Source organism: Talpa occidentalis, unplaced genomic scaffold, assembly GCF_014898055.3.
Source record: "Talpa occidentalis isolate TD23 unplaced genomic scaffold, MPIMG_talOcc4v2.1 talOcc4.2, whole genome shotgun sequence".
In the NCBI taxonomy this organism is placed as follows: Eukaryota; Metazoa; Chordata; class Mammalia; order Eulipotyphla; family Talpidae; genus Talpa; species Talpa occidentalis.
In genome coordinates, this window is record NW_023602073.1 from 74,728,759 (window position 1) to 74,750,353 (window position 21,595).

Here is a 21,595-nt window from a genome sequence, read left to right on the forward strand (position 1 = left end):
TTTTATTATATCACTTAGAGAAGGCACTCAATGGCAGTATACTAATATCAGGATATCACTTTAAATGTGCAGTTGAAATCTTGTATGCATTTGCAGGTCAATAACTGCAGATTTTAAATCTGTAATGCCGTGACATGGAAAGTTCTGGTCTTATACAAATTATACCAGTTCATAATGTGGGAAAATGATTTAAGGAAAGCACTTTAGGAGAATAAGCTGTTGTGAGGATAGAGGATACAATGTACTTCACCAGATAGAAAACAGGTATTAGTGTAAGAGATTCTTGAATAATTCTGCAGGTGTTTCTGCAGACAATTAGGTTTGTCAAGGATGTTCATGCTCTGCAGTTTGTCTGTCATCATTTCTGTCTCAAAGAACTTGAATTTGCAGAGCTGAAGGTCAGAAGAATCTCATGACCTACAGAAACAGTATTCAAATCAGTCTTTTCTGCAAACACTGTCTACTTATGAGAATGCCTTTGTCTTTCTTTCTAAAAATCCTATAGAGCTGTCCTAAAAACAAGGGAATATCTATTAACAAATGATTATGGGAGGACAAATTAAGAGTAGTTCTTGGATTCTAACATTCCAGGACAGATTTTAAACATATTAAATAGCTTCTTTCATTGATCTGCACACAAATCTGTTGTTACTTTATCTAATTAAACAACTAGCAAGTTACTTATTCCTGTTCTTATTTATTTTAAATAATTATTGCTTTGTTTTGAAATCATCATTTTCCCAGCAAATCTCTTGTGGAGAAAAACCCATGCTCTGAGGGAAAATAATGACAATCATATCAGCTTGATTTTTAAAGTATATTCCATAACAGTACTCCATCCCTGTGCAAAAAAAACAAACAAAATACATTTAAAAAATCTGCTCTCCTAAAATTTATGCTGCTCAGCTTGTGATATGGCAAACAAGATAACTTCCTTAGCCACTAACAAGGTTTTTATTCCCTGCATTGTTCTTATTGAATGTCAATATCTGCCCCTGAGTCAAAGGACTTTATCAATTTAGTACAGGGGCAAACAAAGAAACTGAATTTTAAGAACCAACTGAGTTTTTAAAACAGATTTTATTAAGTCCAGAGCAGAAACAACATTTTTGAAATCCAAGAGTTTGATTTTCAACAGCCAAATCCTATAGGAAAAACATATTTGTTCTTATTGCCAAAAAAAATATGTTTTCAAACAATAATGAAGTCTCAAAGTAGTCTCTCCAAGGGCAGAATTTAGATCATAAAAACAGGACTGTGAAAAATGTGTTACAGCAAAAAAGATTAAGTCAATTTAGCATGGGGAAAGACAAAAAATTAAGAAAGATGAACACAATTATATAAACTTTTCTGAGGGTATATAAGAAGGTACTTCATGCCTCACTCCAGTCAGAAACAGAGGCACTGGGCCTCCCTGGTGGCACAGCAGTAGAGCACTGGGCTGTGAAGCTGCCCGCAGCCTTTGCAGTGCCGGTTCGATCCCCAGCCATCCCACATGGTGCACAGACCTCTTCTGCTGTGCCCGCTGCTCTCCTCAGTAGTGTATTTCATCAGTCTGCCTGCTCTGCTCCCCGCTCTGGCTCTGGTGAATTCTCTCACCCTCCCGTGCTTCTGACTGTACCCAGTGCTTGTATAAATAAATAAATAAATCTTTAAAAAACAAACAAACAAACAACAGAGACACTGAGGTAGAACCATTAGGATAGCTGGATGAGGTCAAAGGGTACCCAGAAAGAGACACCTTTCCTAGTATGTTTTTTTAGGGAGCCTTTTAGGAAGAGTTGACAAAGAGAAGTTCCACTTCCGGCACGGCCCCAAAGTACATGCTTAGAAATTAGACATGGCACATTCACGTGAAAAGAAGACCTGTATCAACCCTCTGAGACCACACTGGGCTTACTGCAAAAGAATTATTTGAAATTTTTACCTATCTCAAAATATTTACATTGAGTTTTCTACCACAACAAGTAGTCATAGGGATTTCTGATAGTAGAAGGAGGAAGGCAATATTTTTTATAGTGAACATGAAGGAAAGGGTGAATCATTTAATTATAAGAGAGAATGAATGCCCACAACATAAGGCTATCCATGTAGATTGTATATTTCAGAAAAAATAAGAAAATCCTGATAACCATCAACTAGGAATGTCCTTCCAAGATATATATAAACCATTACATAAACCTACAAGAGAGCACAGAAGTTTGATTCTATTTCATAATGAAACTTTTTCAACACTCAACAATTTTTTCTCATAATTATATCATATAGGCATATAGTATAAATTTTTGTTACACTATTAAATTTCATGAGTCAAACTCAATAGGAACTTGAAGTTAAAACAGTTAATTATAAATACAAAAAAGCAATATTTTGCAAAACTGAGTTGCCTATAAGCATATATCTACCATAATGTCATCTATGAAACTCTTATTCCTTGAAGAATTCAGGTTAGAGTTCACTACCCCCTCACCACTAAAAGTTCTTCTAGTTCTAGATAGTTCTAAATAGTTCAGTTCTAGATCATTCCAGTGCCAATGAGGATAATATAATCAACAGCATAGCTTACAAGCATTCTGACTTCCACAGAGCCATAATTCCAAACTAGTTTTTCAAAAATACCCCAGATAGTTTCATCTCTGCAGTATTAAACTTCTAATTTGATCATCAAAGTTTCCCATCTTTTGGTTTGCACATAACACTTTGCTTTCAAATTATCTTATGATCTCAAATATTTGAAATCTCAAAAATTTTTCCCTCTATCAACATATTCCAGGACTCATTTTCTATAATAACCACTTCAGACTCTATGATTAATCAAGTAAGTTTCTCTTTTCCTTAAAACTCTAGGTTTGTTGTTATGTAGCCTTGCATTCAGTCTGAAAATCCCAAAGGAATCAAATTATTTTGCTCCTACACATACAACTGCTGAGCAATTTTATGAAAACCTTAAATGCACATAGATTAGTTGCATTATAAACATATGTCCTTACCCTAAATTAAATTTTCAATTATGCTGATTAGCTGTTCCATATTTTACATTTTCTACAACATATTTTCAACTTACTATATACTTTTATCAGACTGCTGATCTTTCCACTTTTTATTGCTTTAGTAAATATACTTTCCTCCTACATATTAGAGAAAATATAATCAGAGAAACTGAATCAATTTACTCACAAAAGTTACTGATTTACCTTAATAAGCGTGTATCCCTTTTTGCCCTTCTGCTATAATTAGATAGAATTCCATATGTTTAGGTAAATTCTTCTACCCATCTTCTGGCTTTCATATCCTTTTTTTATACTGTTTTTATAGGCTTTTTCCCAGCAAAACTTAGATGTGCTGCATTATTTTTTCATATAGGTACACAGCTTTCCACCTTATATTTGAAGATCCCTTACAAATACTACCCTGCCATATTAAAAATATACATACTGACCTTTTTCCCACGTAATTACTCCTATTACTTCATGGATTCACTGAAACCTGTGTTGCCTACACTTCAAGACTTACAATAATTACCCACAATAAGCTCTTGGCAAAAACATCAATTGGTTTTTGTGAAATTATTGAATTACTTTCAATTGTCTTAGATGATGGCTCACTAGCACTTGGCATTATTAACAATTCCTTCTTTTCATAACCAGTAATTCCTATATCTTCACCCTGTAATAACTTAACTTCAGTTTTAATCTTTCACTGGTTATGTAATATGTTGGTTATCCCTTAAGATTTTCTGTTAGTTCAGTTCTAGATATCATTTCTTCTTAATCTTCTCAGTTAATCTCATATATCCTCTTGATTTCCTTTCCTATGTATATGCTAATAACTACCAAATAATCTAGCCACGGTCTCTAGCCTAGATCCAACAGTGGAATGTTCAACTTACTATCTCATTGGAACTTCAACTTTAGTTGTGGTGCTTTTCCTCTCTCTTTTTCTCCCTTCCTCTCTCATGGGGCAATACACTCTATAGATATAGACTCAAAAACATTGTCATAGATGTCAAAATGAATGCTAAAAAGTAATAATTGGTGTAACTGCTTAATTGCTAGTTGTCAAGTAACTGAAGAGGGAAGGAAATATAATTAGAAGTAGGTGATTTTTCCAGACCTCTTAGATATATATCATATCTTTCCCTTTTCTACTAAAGGGGTACATGAACTATAATTTTTCACTGACTGACAACATATTTAAATGTTTCACATTTTTCTGAGGTATTGATTTCCCTATATAGCAGTGAATTATCCTGATTTCCACAGACAGGTATTGCCATTCTTCATTTTATGTTGCATAGGGCTCTAGATAATTCCTTCCTGGCATATTTGAGAGATAAATTGCAATGCTCTCTAAGCATAAAGTTACCAAAGCATTTGCCCCTAAAAGTGACAGGTCATAATGTAGATGCAAATCAAGTAGCTACTAATCTTCCTTTCCATTTTGAAAATGCCCTTCGCTGACCACATGCCAGAGTGATGCAAAATTAGCAATCCAAACAATCCTTTCACAGGGTATTATGGTGCCCAATTGCACAGACGGGGCAATTAAACTTCCAAAATAAATGTTTCCTTTACAGTTTTCATCCACACCACATCCTCCTGAAATCAGGAAGGAGTCAACTGAACTATTGGTTAGTGAATTAAATTTATGCACCTGACACCCATACATAACGAACAAATATTTAATAAGCAACAAGTATTTAGTAAGTAGTAATTAAGTTTAATTATATGATATCACAACTACAATCCCAAAGACATTCAAGACTGAAAACCTAAATTTATTCTCTCTCTCTCTCAGAACTGTTTGTAATTTCAGAAAGTCAGGCATAAAGTAAGGTACATTTCATACTCTCTGACTTTGCTTTTTTTCCTTTTTTTTTTTTTGCTTTACCCAAGTGTTCTCAGTTGCTCCCTTGCCTCCTTTATCTGCTGAACAGTTTTGTCATTATTATGGCTGTAGTTGTTATTTAAAATTAAACACTAACTAAAGCACTTGCATGAAATCTTTCCTAAGCCTTAACACAGTGATATTGCTAAAGGAATGCAACCAATCGCTACTCATCCATATACCCTTTTGTTGACATTTTGTAGGTGGTGTATAGTAAACACTGTTACCAAAGTGTACTTACACCCCATTCATCAAATTTTGAAGACTAGTCCTATTCCCTCAATACTCTATGCCCACAGGCCCTGAAACAAAGTATAAAAACAGATGGTCAAACAGGGCAAAAAATTTGAATAGATATAATAGACAAAAGTTTAATTACCAGGAAAAAGAATAACTATAAGAAAAAAAAAATCAAAATCAACAAACAACTATAAACCAGAGACACACTATGGATGGGGGGGGGCGGGGAAAGGAGGGGATTGAGGTCAAAATAAGGGGGGTGCAATTGTATGGGGAATAAAAAAATTAAAAAAGTTTAATTACCTTATATGTATGAAATACTTCCATAAATTACAAAGAAAGAGATCACAAACTCCATTTTAAAAAATGGGCAAAGGGCAAGAATAATGAATACACAGATGATGAGCAAAAAAATACAAAGGGCTTTTTATTTTATTTTTAATTTATTTTTTTAAAAGATTTATTTTATTTTTTTTATTTATACAAGCACTGGGTACAGTCAGAGGCATGGGAGGGTGGGAGAATTCACCAGAGCCAGAGCGGACAGTAGAACAGACAGAGTGACAAAGTACACTGCTGAGGGGAGCAGAGGGCGGCAGGAGAGGTCTGCGCGCCATGTGGGACCCTCCTCTGGTGGCCGGGGAGCAGCCGGGGATCAAACTCAAACCGGCGCTGCAGAGGCTGCAGGCAGCTTCACAACCCAGCGCTCAACCGCTGAGCCACCGGGGAGGCCCCAAAGGGCTTTTTAAATGTTCTACCTCACTTCTAACTAACATTAGCGATAACAAGCATTAAGGGAAGAGGATATATTTGTTCATTTCAACTTTGAGATTGACAAAGGTATACAAGTTTGAGGGCCATGTTAGTGCAAGTGTAGAGAAAGAAGTCCTGTCCCACATTGTTGGGGGGACATGGAAATCACAATAAAGTTCATAACAGAAAACTAGGTATCTATCAAATTCAAAAATTCTTTAAACAAGGCAATTCTATTTTTTTAGTTATCCAACAGATATAGATATAAAACATTAATTTTAGCATTATTTGTGATAGCATAACACAAATAAATATTATTTATTATGATAATTATAACTCAGTATGTTCTTTATTTGGGAATTTGATGAATAAATTATGGTATGTAGCCATTATAAACTATAAGGCATGTAATAACTTGATTCCAAAACATGTCAATAAATTAAAAAGCAGTATATGTAATAGTTGTGGATGACTACTGTGTAAATTTAAAGATGCATCACCGTCTCTATTTTAATATGTATTGGCTATCTCTAGATAGATATAAAAGAGTAATTTGTTTCCTTTAGGAAAGAGCTCTAGAGAATGGGGAGCATAGAAGATAGAGAAATTTACTTTTCAAATATATGCAGACATGAATGAATTTATCACTGCATAGTAAATTACTATCAGTAATAACTGTATCAACAATGAATATTATGTTAAATTAGTAAATGTATGTTAATGTTGTAATACTATTAGCATTAGTGAACACACTATTAAAACTACATATATAAAGTGAACGTTATATTTTTAGATAATCAGCTTTAGTACTTTGATTTTGCTATCTAATGTAACAAATTATCCCAAAATTTAAGGTCTTAAAGCAATAAACATTTATTTAACAATTTCTGTGGGTCAGGAATCTGGATGAGGCTTAGTTGAATGTCTTTGGCTCAAGGTCCCTTGAGAGATGAGTTCAAACTGTTAGTCAGGTTATAGTCATCTCAAAGCTTTATGAGAGCTAAAGCATCCACTTCCAAGCCTGTTCACATAGTTGTTGACAGCCCTCTGATCATGGCTATGTTGGCTTCATCACACACATAACAACTTTCACTGCAAAGCAGCTGGCCTCTTCCAGAGTGATCTATCAGAGGGCTGGAGAGAGGAAGGGTGAGGAAGAAAGAGAAAGAGTCCAGGGGTTGGGGGGAGGAGAGGGTTAGGAAGGGGTGGGGGGAGAGGGGGAGAGAAAGGAAGATAAACTCAGTGACATTCTATCACCTCTAACATGTACAATTTTTTAGAACTGAGTTAACATATTCAAAGCATTCTCAAAGGGAGGGGATTATATTAGTGTGACTATAAGGAATGGGAATCATCGGGGGCTCCTTAGAAGCTGCCTATTACATATTTTTAAATACCTATGTTAAAAGGAAGACATACCTCAATCATGGAAAACATGTTTTAATTTTGCTTTCATGACCAATTTTTAAAATGTTTTTTGGTTTTATTTTTGGCACTAGACAACTATCTTTTAAAACAGAATCTTCAGTGTATGCTGGATAATCAAGTTAGGTAATGTGATTTGTTCCCAAAGAGGGTGTGACATGAAGTAAGAATACACTCCCTTGTTGAGTCACTTACAAGTTTTCATTCATCACAGCAATCCTAAGATAATTTTTGAGTACACACATTTTCTTAATTAGGCTGTTCCTTTATGTTTGGACAGGGAAATGTCAGTCAGATTATAGTTGACTAGGGAATTCGAGATTGAGGAGGAGATTTCAATGCTGAAATAAGTGGTGCCCCCTCTCTTGATAATTTCACTAGCACATTATCTGCCTTCTTCCCCTACATGACAACTTTGCAGCTGTAGAAATTGCTTCTTCATCCAAGGCCATCTCCAAACCTTTCCTTTTATTCTTGTTGGGAAATGCTCTTGGGTTTTTAACTGGAATTAAAATATTACTACAAAGTCATCTATTTCAAATCTCAGCTGTGGTACAAAAGATCATTGTGTTAACTGAACAAATTTTATGAGGAAATTGTTTAAAATCACGGTTAAAAATCCTCCATGTAGTAGATTCTATAATTTCTCAATGTAAAAAGATGAAACACTTAATCAAAATGTTTATTTTCTGAGTTTTAAATGATATTTTATTAAAATAACATAATACTATCATATGGAGCTGGACAAACTGGCAAATTGTTAGACAATAAATAGGAAAGGCCACATTACTTCACAATAACCACATGAGAAACTACTGCTCCGTTGACGAGAACATAAGCTTCAAAGAATGAAGTAACACAGAGAGGCAGAGGAAAGGAATTCCTATGCTCATAACTTTGCAACTCACAAGTTTCCCCCTACAGAACACACGTTTATAAAGCCTCCTTTTTGGTTCTGAATCAAGAGTATACTCTTAAGTCCCAATTGTATGCTAAAAAGTAATGGAACCAACATGACCTAGCCATGCAAGTAATTTTTACAAATAGGGCCGAAAAATAGCATTAACTGAAAACTGTGCAAAATGCCATGAATAGGCTCCATTTCAAGATTTAATCCACAGGATACTCAATAATAAGTTAACCCTCTATGCTCGTCACAGAAAACCACATTTTTATCCACTCAAAGTATTAGAGATCAGTTATTGCACTTTGTGAAGTTCCTGAGTTAGTCAGGGTAGGTACTTTTTCTAAGACTTTAAGCAAAAACAGTTACATTCTCTTTTCTTACTCCTTGCCATGTGAGAGGAAAAATCTTACATGTTATTACAGCTAATATTACATGTTAAAGCCTTGTAAAGATTAGAGTTTTTATTTTTTTATTATGGGAGGCCACAGATTATCATAGATTCATAGAAGGGCTCATTCATTTTACTTTAATATTTTCTAACTAATGAAGCATGAAGGACTCACACAGATATTCCTTCCAAAGCAATAAAACTCAAATTATTTTCTCTGAGCTATCATCTTAAATGTTTGATTTATACCAAAAGGAAACAAATCCTACTGCATGGGTAGCAGCCAGTGTAGAAAGCTACACCAGTTAAACATTTCAAATTTTTTGGAAACATTATCTGCCAAAACTGTGTGGAACACCCCTTAAACAGACATAGAGGAGAGTACTAAAAGACACTGCAGTTGGGTCTCTTTTTTAACATTATACATGGAAAGCCAAGAAACACATTTTTTTTTAAAGTTTGGACTTCTGTATATCATGAGCTTACACAGACTAGTTTATAAAAATCATGAGTTAAGTTTCCTTTGCCCTTTGCTCTGCCTTCTTAACTTTGAAGAGGATTATTGTGTTCAGGCCTGAGCCAAAGACCATGATATGACTCCTTACTTTGTATTTAACCAGGCAGTTTAATGTACTGTACCACATTCCTCAGGTCCATGTAATGGGTTTCTCAATGCTTAAGGAGATATTTTGTTCCTTTTGAGGATAGTGAGAACATCAGTGCCTAATGAGCACCCTAGTACCATTTTACTTATTTTTTTTTATTTTTTCCTCAAGAATATCTATTTTATTTAATTCTTACATCATTTTTTCATTTTTGCACAATGTATGCATTAGGGCCAAGTGCTATTTTAAACTGATAGTGTAGACCAGAGTAAGCATTTCAGAAAGGTCATTGGTAATCCTGTGACTGACTAACCCTAGACTGCATGGTGCCCTCCTTGACCTGAGAATGAAGAAATCCTCTTCATGCCTCACATTCTGGAATTCCTTCCTTCCCTATGTAATCTTCCTTCACTCACCATTTGGAAGAAGGTTTTTATTAGAATACTAACTCTGCCCAAGGTGGTGCCACTCACTAAAAAATGGTTTCTGTTGTGAAAATACTCCCATGGTTCAGAGTCTGACTTTCTTTGCGAGAGTAGTACAACCCAGTTAGGTCAGTTAACACTGTCACCTCTGTTTAAAGATAAGCATAAATGGGCTTCCCTTCTATTAGTTACCAGCTAAGAACACCACATAGAAGAAGGTAGGCATGTTTAACATTTAAGTATTTTAATTGCTAATCACTTATCAAGAGTGCATCATAAAGCAGAAAATATTCACTATGGTAGAGACAGTTTCATTTTACTCAACATTGAAGAACTTTTTAATTGCCTTAGAAGATTAAAAATATATTTTATTAAGATATTAAAGAAAATGGCAGTAATAATAATCATAACTAAATTTTACTGAACATTGATTAGGACAAAACTTTTCATTTACCTAGTTTAATCCTCTTGGTAATTCTGAGTTTGGAACTAATGTTCTTATCCTCATCTTAGATACAAAATTTGCATGCAGAGAAGTAAGTAACTTGCCCAAGGTTACTCAGCTATTAAGTGAATGGAAAAGGTCCAGAGCAGGTTTTTACTTCAATCTGTGCTTTTTTTTTTTATTATTTTTATTTTTTTAAGATTTATTTATTTATTTATTTATTTATTTATTTGTTTATTTGTTTGTTTGTTTGTTTATACAAGCACTGGGTACAGTCAGAAGCGCGGGTGGGTGAGAGAATTCACCAGAGCCAGAGCAGGGAGCAGAGCAGGCAGAAGGACCGAAGTACACTGCTGAGGGGAGCAGCGGGCGGCAGGAGAGGTCTGCGCGCCATGTGGGACCCTCCTCCGGTGACCGGGGAGCAGCCGGGGATGGAACTGGCGTCGCAGAGGCCGCGGGCAGCTTCGCAACCCAGCACTCAACCACTGCGCCACCGGGGAGGCCCACTTTTTTTTTTTTTAAATCATAGTACAGATACGTGCTCTTAACTACTGTACATTAAGAAGTAAATACTTCAAGGCCAAGAATTCAGTTTATGTTTTGTTGTTGTTTGTTTGTTTGTGGCATTGAATCCTAAAACAGAAACATATAAGGCATTTTGAATTCTAAGTTCAAACACAGACACCAGTATCTTCATGGTATTTTCCTTATCTATCTATGCTCAGTTTCACAATAAAAGCATTAAAAAAAAAATCAGTTAATTTGTTTAAATCTTTTAGGTATATAAAACAAACTAATACTTTTACTACCATAATTAATTCACATTATTAGTAAATAAAAGCAAGATCAAATTTCATAGTGTCTTGTATGATAAACTCCAAATCAACAGACATTTGTTACAGTTCCACACTGCCCAGTACTTTTTGAATAGCCTGGCTATGCTTAGGAGATTTCCTACCATGAGGTATAGAATCCATAGAACTCCCTTCTTTAGTGTTAAGAAAATAGTCATGTGACTTGATTGGCATTTGGTTTGATTTGCATAAATCACATTCCTGTAGGATTGACTTGGATTTAGAAGTGTGTGACATGAATAAAAAGGAATTTGAAGCTAAGATAAACACTGGTTTAAATTCTCCATTTGAAGATGAAATCCCAATGGCAGTAGTGGCAGTGTGGAACATCTGAGTTTCTGGTAAGTGCTATGGAAGCTGTTTTTTGATCAGGCAGGTTTTCTGACAGCATCAGCAGCACCGTTTGGAAAGCATGGCCCAGACTAATTTTGCAACACTTTCAACAATTCTGTAGTTTATTCAATAACCTTAAAAAAAAAAAAAAAATTTTCTTTATCAGAGTCAACTTCCATTGCTGATGGTAAGAACTGCAAGTTACAGTTCTGGATCTAGATTCAATAGAGCCAATATATGCCACCTGCTCTCTCACTCACCCAAATGATAAAACTTGTACAGATTGAATGGGCACTTGGAGGACTCCAAAAAGTTGAAATAGCAACAACTGAGTAAAAGAAAGACACTGGAATTCAAAGTACCACCCAACCTGTGGTGAATTTGTAATTTTTTTTTTCCTTTTGGCCATCCCTGATCTGAACCTAATGCAGTCAGTCAAAAACCCAGAAGGCATTACTGCAGTGAAGATGCAGCTCCAGGGCAATACTGGATCAAACAGTATGAAAGGAAATTGGTGAAGCTCAGAAAGAGCATAGGAAACCTTCAGGTGTTATTTCTTTCTTTATTCTTTTTCTATATTCTTTTATGTCTACCACTCAGGCAATTCCTTTGTAGCAATGACATTAGCCACAGTAGCTAGCAATGGGAGTCGGAAGGGCAAAAGCTCTAGAGAGGGAAATCTTTTCTCCATTGGGTAGAGATGTGTATTTAAAAGGGTGGGGACAAACCCAGGGGTGTATTAATCTCTCCTTGTCTTTCACTGCATTGACCCAGACATGGTATAATAACAAAATTGAAAATTTTCTGGCCAAAAACCCAAAAAGGAGAATCCCTAGGAATCAGAAAGTACCAGGGAGATAGCAGAGAAGTTGACCAAAAGTACCAACTTTTCCCATAAGATTTAAATGTAACTCAGAGTCCACTAATATCAGTAATGTCCAGTATAAAATCCAAAAGTACTTAGATCCAAAGAAAAGAAACAAACTGCTTGATAAATGATAACCCATAGAAATCAATGAAAAGATGATACAGAACTGAAATACTTTAAAAATGTTTTAAAAAGTAATCACAGTCCTGAAACAAATGTTAAAAGACAAAATGTTAGCAAATATATAGAGATACAAAGACGAACCAAATGGAAATTTTATAAAGGAAAACAATAACCAAAATAGAATTGTTTATTTTGGTGAACTGAGTATCAGAATGAAAATGATAGTCTATGAACTTAAAGATAAATGTAGAAGTCCAACCTAAAATATAGTGTTTTTTATTTAATTGGAGAAAGGCTCAAGAGAGCATTGACAAAAAGTAAATAAATAAATAAATAAATAAATAAATGTCTAACAGTATGCTTTTGTGGTTCCAGAAGGAAAGAAGAGAGTACAAGAATGAAAAACAGGGCCTCCGTGATTAAAGACTCAGCACTATCCAGCTATCACCAGCCACTGTGCCATAAGTTCAATCACAGGCCAGGGAGCTAACCCACATGGTGCAACAGACCTCTCCAGTCTTGCCCTGCCCCCTACACCTCTGCCCTACACCCCAGTTCTTGTATGCATAAATAAATAAAAATAAATCTTTAAAAATAAATAAAAATAAAATAAAAATAGAAGAAATCCTTGTGCATAATATAGAGAAACCTCGAGACAGGTTAATGCTTACACAAAAATAAAATATTAAAACCAGGGACCTCCCTGGTGGCACAAGGGGTTAAGTCTCAGCACTATCAAGCAATTGCCAGACCTGCAACATCAGTTTGATCCCTGGCCAGGGAGCTAACCCACATGGCACAGCAGACCTCTCCTGTCTCACCCACTGCTCCCCTCAGCAGTGTATTTCAATAGATCAGCCTGTTCTGCTCCCTATACTGTCTCTGGTGAATCCTCATCCCCCTATACCTCTGGCCTACACCCCAGTTCCGCTACAATTAAAAAAAAATAAATCTCTTAAATAAAAAGAATGAAAAATATGTGAATTAACATAAACAAAGACTAATAACTTCCTACATTCAGTGTACAACAGATCTAGGTAGCCCAGTGAAACTCAGAGAGAAACAATCCAAAAACTCACACACTTATATATATCAAGTAACATTGGTGAAAACTAAATACAAAGAAAAATCTGGAAAATGGTCATACATACAACAGATTATTAAAAAAGCACAAAAATTTGAATGGCCATAGACTAATCAGAAACCATAAAGTCCAGAAACAGTAGCACAAATACTTTGAGAGTGGGGAAAAAAAGAACAATTTACGTCCAGCAAAAATATCCTTCGGAGATGATGGCAAAATAAAGACACTTTCAGATGAAAAACTAAGATAATACTAGCAGATATGCTCATAAAAATGCTAATAAAAGTCATTCAGACAAAACAATGACATGAGAAATAAATTTGGAACATCAAAATTAAAGGCATAACAAATGGTTAATGTCTGAGTAATAATAATGTACAGTGACTTCATTTAGGGTTTTTCAAACATTTTATGGTTGAAAGTAAAGAATAAAGAATATATAATTGTCTGATAGGATTTTTCATGCAAGTAAATCTGATAAGACATCATAGTATAAAGAAGAAAAAGTAAAGAAACCTATATGGTTATAATGCTTCCATATACCAACTGAAGTGGACCAATATTAATTCTTTTTTTTAAAGATTTATTTATTTATGCATACAAGAGTTGGGGTACAGGTCAGAGATGCAGGGGGGTGAGAGGATTCACCAGAGACAGAATGGGGAACAGAACAGGCAGACTGACTGAAATACACTGCTGAGGGGAGCAGTGGGCGAGTCAGGAGAGGTCTGCTGTGCCATGTGGGTTGCTCCCTGGCCGGCCGGGGATCAAACTCGTGCTGCAAAGGCTGTGGACTGCTTCATAGTGCGGTGCTTAACCCCTTGCACCACCAGGAAGGCCCCAAAATATTAATTCTTAATAGACTGTGAATAGTTGTGTGCATTTATAATCCTTAAAACAACCACTAAAAACTATACAAATAAATACAGTCAACACAAACTAACCCAAATGAAGTCAGGAAAGGGGAAACAGAAAAAATAGGAAATAAATTAAATGTAAATGGTCTAAACATTGAGATGACAAATTGACATGGATATTACCATAATACATAAAAAAGACCCAACTAACTATATGCTGACCCCAAAAAACTCACTTCAAATATGATCAATGTAGATTAAAAATAAATGTTGTAAACCTTACAGAAAACAAGAGCACCATAGTAGTATTAAAGCAGAACATTACCAGAGCAAAAGAAACATTGCATAATAATAAAAGGGTCAATTTCCCAAAATAACCTAACCGTCTTAAATGTGTATTCACGTCTGGTAAACAGAATTCTAAGGATGACTTTCAGGACCTCCCTGTTGGCGCAGCAGTTAAGCACTGGGCTGCGAAGCTGCACACAAGCCCCCAGTGAGGATCCCACATGGCGCGCAGACCTCTCCTGTCTCACCCGCTGCTCCCCTCAGCAGTGTACTTCGTCAGTCTGCCTGTTCTGTTCCCTGCTCTGGCTCTGGTGAATTCTCTCACGCTCCTGCGCTTCTGACTGTACCCAGTGTTTGTATAAATGAATGAATGAATGAATGAATGAATGAATAAATAAATAAGGGTGACTCTCAGTGATGCTCATCTTTTCATAATCTCCTTCCCCTCAGTGTTGGTAGAACCTGTGAACAGGATAAAATCGCTCTCCTGTGACTATATTACTTTACAAGATATGTACATGATTTGTTGAGTTTAAGTAATCAAAAAGGAAATTATCCAGTGGGCCTAATCTAATTACATGTGTCCTTTAAACACAGGATTATTTTCTGCCTATGGGAAAATTCAGAGATCTGAAACCTGAGAGTGTTGTTCAGTGCCCTTGATCTTTTGAACCCAGTAGAGTCCTGGACTCCTGACTACAGAATTATGAAGAAATAAATGGAAGTTGATTTAAACTGCTAAATTTGTGGCAATTTATTATGAAGTAATAGAAACCTTTTTGAAAGTACGTAACAACAGAGCTTCAATATAAAGCAAAAAGAACCAGAACTGCCAGGATAATTGGAGATTTTAGCTGAAGACTCCAACACTCCTTAGTAATAGACTTGTAGACAGAAGACTTTAAAATAACTGTGACGTGGAGATTTTTGTTGTTGTACCACAGTAGTGACCAGCTTCTTTTGGTGCCTACAGTACATCAATAGGGTACTGTTTTTATAATCACACAACATTCCAATGAATATTAAATAAATGAGAAAATTCTCTATGTACTGATATGGAATGAGCTGTAAGTTACATTGTTAGTTGGAAAAGCTGCAAAAGAAAGTGAAAAATATATTATTATGTACTTGCAGGTGATTGTGGATGTGGTTTGTCTGCACACACTCTTGATTAGCAATGAGAAGTGCCTAAACATAATATTGATTGCTTTGGGGGACAGAACTGGGTGTTCAGGGAAGAAATAATGTTTCAAACCTACACAAATACAAATAATAAACAACTTGTGGGAAAACAGCAAACATCATTAACAGAATAAAAAAATAACAAAAAAATAGGGTTGGAAGACAATCATTGTTAAAATAAGCCTAAATTTAATAATATGCTAGACAGAGTAATCTGAAACTGGGAATTCTGTTTTGGTGGCGATGTCACTTGAAGGATAATAGTAATATTAAAAATAATAACATAATTACAGTTCTAGTAACAATATTTATGTTATGCTTGCTGTTTATTACAAAGTATTTAAATATATATCTTTCATACTGTGAATGTCATAATTAATTTTGGTGTTTCACCATTTTAGAGATGAAGAGACTGAAATTAAAAAGCACTCAAAACATTCACATATATTAAGAGATATTAAGGCCAAAGTTAAAACTCAAAATGCATGTGCTTACTACAAATAATTAAAACTTACAAGTACAATTAAAAGGGGGAAAAAGAGCTGTTGGCACCTATAAATTCAAATAGAGTAAGAATAAGATCCAGAAATTGAGAAAAAGGAAGATTGCTTCAAATGTTGTCTGAAAATTTCAGTGTTTGTACATGAAAAGTGACATAGATATAGGTCACCATTGTCAAGTTATTATCCGCATGCCATTCTTTTTATATCCTGACTCCTAGAAGGACTTTAGTGAATAGAGGATGTTGTCAAATTATATAAAGAAAAGCAAGATAGTTCCATGACTCATTCTGACTTCTACTTACAAAAGAAATATTAAATGTAAAATAGATGAATGGATGAAGGATTTGGAAAACATTTAACTTAATCATAAGTAATAAAAATAGATAATTTCAACAATATACAATACAAAATGACTAAATCATAAAAACAACAAAAGAATCACATGGAATCAGTATATTTACCTTTATGCCATGGTATTATCATAATTACTGGGTTGTCGGAAAAGTCATGATGTATTTTTCTATGTTTTTCAAGCAAAAATCCGTCATGACTCTTCTGACAACCCAGTAGTATGCAAATGAAATAGGTAACTGTACCTTTATAGTGAACTGTGGTCTTTCCAAGACTACTTTTCCCATTTTGGGGTTCCATACATGTGGGGCAAAGTTAATGTAACTACAGGATTCCATCCAAAAAATTTAGCAAAGGTAATAGGACCTATGAGGAAAAATTCAGGGCTTGGAGGTTTTAAATGAACTGAAAAGGGAAAAGTTAAAGAGGGACTTATTACTGTAAGGGGGTGATATCCAACAGCTGTTCTCCTTTTCCAGTGAACCAAGAGGAAAAGGAGACAGGCTTCAATTGTAGCAAGAGAAATTCAGATTTGACATCTGCTGAGTTGACATAATGACCCTATTTTTTTGGAAGTGGAAAAAAGAAGAAATCCATGAGTTAATATTTGAAAGCATCATTCAAACAATTTCATAAAAGACAAAAATCTAATCATGCCAATACATTCTGTAAGAAGAAACAAAAACATTTATTTATGCCTAAGAAGTATTTTACGTTGCATCATTTCATAGTATGCTAAATAAATCTTTCAGATCAAAGTATTTAAATCAACAGTTCCATGTAAACTAGGCATAAGGTAGAACTTAATCACTGGAATTAGTACAGAATGTGCTGAAACTATTTACAGGAAGTTTCAAGAATAAACTATGTTTATACATAGGCAAAAGAAAAAATGCTAGGAAAACATTCACTTTTCTTTCTAATACTAATACTGCCTGTAATAATAAAGTTAATCTTTCTTGGAATAAATTAGGAATCTTTTCAAGTGTCAGTGGCTATGTTCAAACTAAGTGACTATAATATTAAAGACTATTTCTTTTGTAAAGGCTGTCATAACAAGATATTGTGATTCTTTGAATCCTAGTCTCCTGTGGCATTTAAAAGAGGAACAACAGGAAATAATGAGTGGTAAATTTATTTATGCAGGAAATGTATATAATGATGGCACTGGCCTCTTTCTCCTATCACACATCACCTATTTTGAAACCCTTGGGACTCCTTTCATTGATATACTCCCTTAATCATTATTCTCTGTGTGTACTAATCTTTATCATATCTGAACAAAATGAAGTACATATTTGAAAACTATTAGTAATATAATAATAATTTCATTTACATATCAAATTCTCCAGCTCCTGAATCGCAGTTCTTGGAATCAAGAAATGAAAGCTCATGCCACCTACAGCCAATTTTGCCTGAAGCTTGGTCTTATGTGTTTGATTACTTCTACATATTTAAGGCATATGCTTTTTGAGAAGGCACACTACATATTTTTAGAATTTCATCACTCAAGGTCACAGCTGGTTAATACCAAACACCACTCATTTCCAAATTTTAATGACCATCAAGCACAATTCTGCACATCACAGAAACAGATATTCTCATGCTCAGTTAATGTGCAACACAAAAACAGGCAAAGATAAGCAAAAAAAAACAAGGTACTACATCTCAGCTACTGTACAGCAAAGAGAGAGGAATAGTAAATATTCCTTCAGTTCTCTTTTTGCCTACTCTTTTATGAGAAACAGCATAGCAATACAGTGTGGATATTCAAACACATACTCTTGAAAATTTCAACACTACTAAAAATCTGTGAAAGCTAAGTTTATTAAATAGCCTTGCACTGAGGAAGTGCTGATAGCAATAGTGTAGCCTAAATTTCTCCCTTTTCCTCACCCTTTTTCCCTGGGCTATTTCAAACATTTCCCTCACTATTACACATTTGCCTAAAGTTAATAATGTCAGTGCGGGGACAATGTGGGGACCTAATGTTGAGACTAATCTTTACAGCATCTGAAATAATGCAAAGTTATAATAATCCCTATACATTCAAAAATGCCTGAAATGGTGTACTAACATTCTTGTTGCAAAAGGTTTTAGTTGTCATGGTTTTCATGCAAGAACCAAAAGTGAAAAATTGGTTTTAAGAATAAAAGCTTCTTAACAAAGCAAATGTAGAAATCATTCAAACTGCCTATCTTGACTGAAGTTACATTCATAAGAGATGGTTCCCATATGCAGGGAAAAAGCTTTGCCTGTTCTTGCATTTGCTTGGCACTCGGGGCCTATTTATTACTTCATACACTTGGACTCAATAGCAGTTAGCACATAGTTAGAGTGGGGGGAAGAGGTGGTACTGTGGTAGATATACTCTGAGTGTTAGCAAATGTCACCTAATTGTAATTTATTAGGTTATCAAGTCCAGGTAACAGGAAAGTCAAAGAATATGACTTTACAAAATTTGTCCTATGAAATACTCTTTACAGTCTAAGAAATTGTAAGGAGAAATTTACTCCATTGCAAGTTAAACTTCTAACACCCAAGACGGTTTTTCTTAGAGTAATAAAATCTGCTTTATATCTATCGACTGAAATTTTATATTTTTTTTTTTTTTATTTTTTTTTTAAAGGAGGCATGCTTTATTTATTTATTTGTTTGTTTGTTTGTCTGTTTGGTTACACATGCACTGGGTACAGTCAGAAGCGCGGGAGGGCGAGAGAATTCACCAGAGCCAGAGTGGGGAGCAGAGCAGGCAGAAGGACCGAAGCACACTGCTGAGGGGAGCAGCGGGCGGCAGGAGAGGTCTGCGCGCCATGTGGGACCCTCCTCTGGTGGCGGGGGAGCAGCCGGGGATCGAACCGGCGCTGCAGAGGCTGCGGGCAGCTTCTCAACCCAGCGCTCAACCGCTGCGCCACCGGGGAGGCCCATCGACTGAAATTTTAGAGTGAAAAGAAGGTTTGAAATTTCTCTGGTAGGGGATTCCACCAGAAGAATTATTCAATGAAAATGTTGTGAATGATTCACAGAATGCTGTAATTCCTACTTTAGACTGTACCTGTTATCAAATGATTACATAGAGAGGTAGCAATTTGCCAAATAATTTAATTGCATCCATTTACATTTTGTAATCCACTGAGAGTAAATGCAAAGTAAAATATAGCTTTCAAATGATAACATTACAGTGGCATATGCTCTCTTTTCAAAGGCGATTCCTCTTCATCTCATTTTTTATTTTCACATTTATCCAATGAGGTAACTGGAGAAGGCATCGTATTTTATGTATGTTGGCTGACTCAATGCTCCCATCTGTCATGTGTAAGAACTTAATGTTCGTGTGGGACAATGAAGGTGATACTGATGTTGATGATGACTGATCCCCAGGCGCACAGTGAGACTGTGTCTTTGTACAGACTAGATCATGGACATACTCCAGTCTCTTCCCATAATACAGTCTGAAAACACTGATAGGGTATGTTAATAGCCAGAAAGTTACCACATGTGAGAATTATGAACCACTCTAAGTCAGGGCATTGGCTCATAGATGGCTGGTATTTTGAGAAACCAGAGCTATGGCTGAGGTAATATTAAGTAGGGATTTAAATACTTGGCACCATCAATATATTTACTCAGGAAAGATCATTCCAGTTCTGTCTTTGCTTTTCTCCTCTAAATTCTTTGTCCTTATTCTTCACCTGAATTAAAAGTGAAGATACAGCTGCAAAGACTTGAATCTACTAGGGACAGGGAAAGGTCAATAGGACAAATTTAAGGATCTTAATGCGATCTATACAAACACAAAATAACTAGGAAATGGATATGCAGGGGATAAATAAAAAGTAAGTTGTTAATAACTCTGATTTATGGTCTGAAGGGGGCCTACCTCAGCACAATGACTGGAAGTGATGTCATAGTAAAATAGCATGCAGGTTGTCAGGTATGGTGTTTATGAAATCAGATAGCTCTGCTGATACTTAATAAGAAGGCAGAGAAGTCGTGAAGAGAAGGCAGCTGTTTCTATGTGTTGCTATCTCATTAATTCAGTGATCTAGATTAAAAGCGCAGTTTTATATCAACTAGAAAAATAACCTCATTGACTTCAGTTTGTTACTATCATACATAGCCTGGGAAAAGATTTAAGAATTATCCCTATTAACCAATTAGAAATCAAATGAGAAGGGGGAGGAAAAAAGAAAAGAAAGAGGACAGATTCTCAACATGAGCACTATTAAATATTCTATCAGTAAAAGAAGTGTCATTCCTTCTGTCAAGACCAACACATTTAGTGCATGTCCTTCAATGTTACTCACTGGGCTCGTGTCCATGTATTCTCTGGAACAACCTTATCAAATTGTAACTAGCACATGCTAGTGTGGGTAAGTTGATAACATGCAGGTTCTGAGTCAGGAGGCCTGAGCTGCCAGGAGACAGATTCATAAGTTGCTACTCCAGGTACCACACCTTGAGAAGCACTGATGCAGGGAATCCATATTAGCTTAGAGGAAGTCTTAACAATAGCACTTTCCTTCCTTTTCCACATGGGATCATAATGAAGAGGTAAAATACTTTCCTTAAATGAAACATCTACTGAGGACTTACATCCTCATGGTGTAAGATCCCCACTCTAAGCAGATATTCTAATCAAAGTGATGCTATGCTCAAAGGAGGCTACACAGTAAGTAACTATGATGCTGCAATATTTTTTAGATAGATACTAAGCAGAATGTAAGGTGTTTTTGTTCCCGTAACCCAGCTGCCTCATTGGTGGGAGCCTGAAGAAGCAGTGGTGTTCTTTCAACCTGCTGCTCACCACAAGTCAGTTGTGGCTGTTGCTCCTCAGAGCCCAGTAACTGCCTTTTTGTCAGTGTGGCAGTTGTTCCTCAGAGAACTTTTATGTAATAGTGTACTTCCTGGATCGTGGAATGAACCAATTAGGGCAAGCTATGAGCTGATTGGTGTTAAATGGTCCAATCAGACTTTTGTTATCAGGACCCAACCTCTCACCAGAAGTCACTTGTGGCATTTGCTCCTCAGAGTCCTTTATGTAAGCGGCACTTCTGGATTGTGGAATGGACCAATC

At 35.6% G+C, this 21,595-nt stretch overlaps 1 protein-coding gene across 4 annotated transcripts in view; it reads right to left on the reverse strand.

Annotated features, from left to right (window-relative positions):
• Positions 1 to 21,595, reverse strand: part of HMGCLL1 (3-hydroxymethyl-3-methylglutaryl-CoA lyase like 1) — a 255,407-nt gene that overhangs the window by 173,354 nt on the left and 60,458 nt on the right. Inside the window, exons 1-3 of one of the 4 annotated variants that reach the window (XM_054698885.1) lie at positions 21,326 to 21,432; positions 20,826 to 20,932; positions 20,399 to 20,563 (exon numbers count right to left, since the gene is read on the reverse strand). The exons of 1 other annotated variant lie outside the window; for it this stretch is intronic. In XM_054698885.1, the coding sequence (XP_054554860.1) occupies positions 20,399 to 20,440 (42 nt within the window). In that variant the 5' untranslated portion in view covers positions 20,441 to 20,563; positions 20,826 to 20,932; positions 21,326 to 21,432. Of the gene's footprint in view, positions 1 to 20,398; positions 20,564 to 20,825; positions 21,433 to 21,595 lie in introns of those variants that run through there. 2 more of the 4 variants (XM_054698886.1, XM_054698884.1) reach the window with 2 other exon arrangements.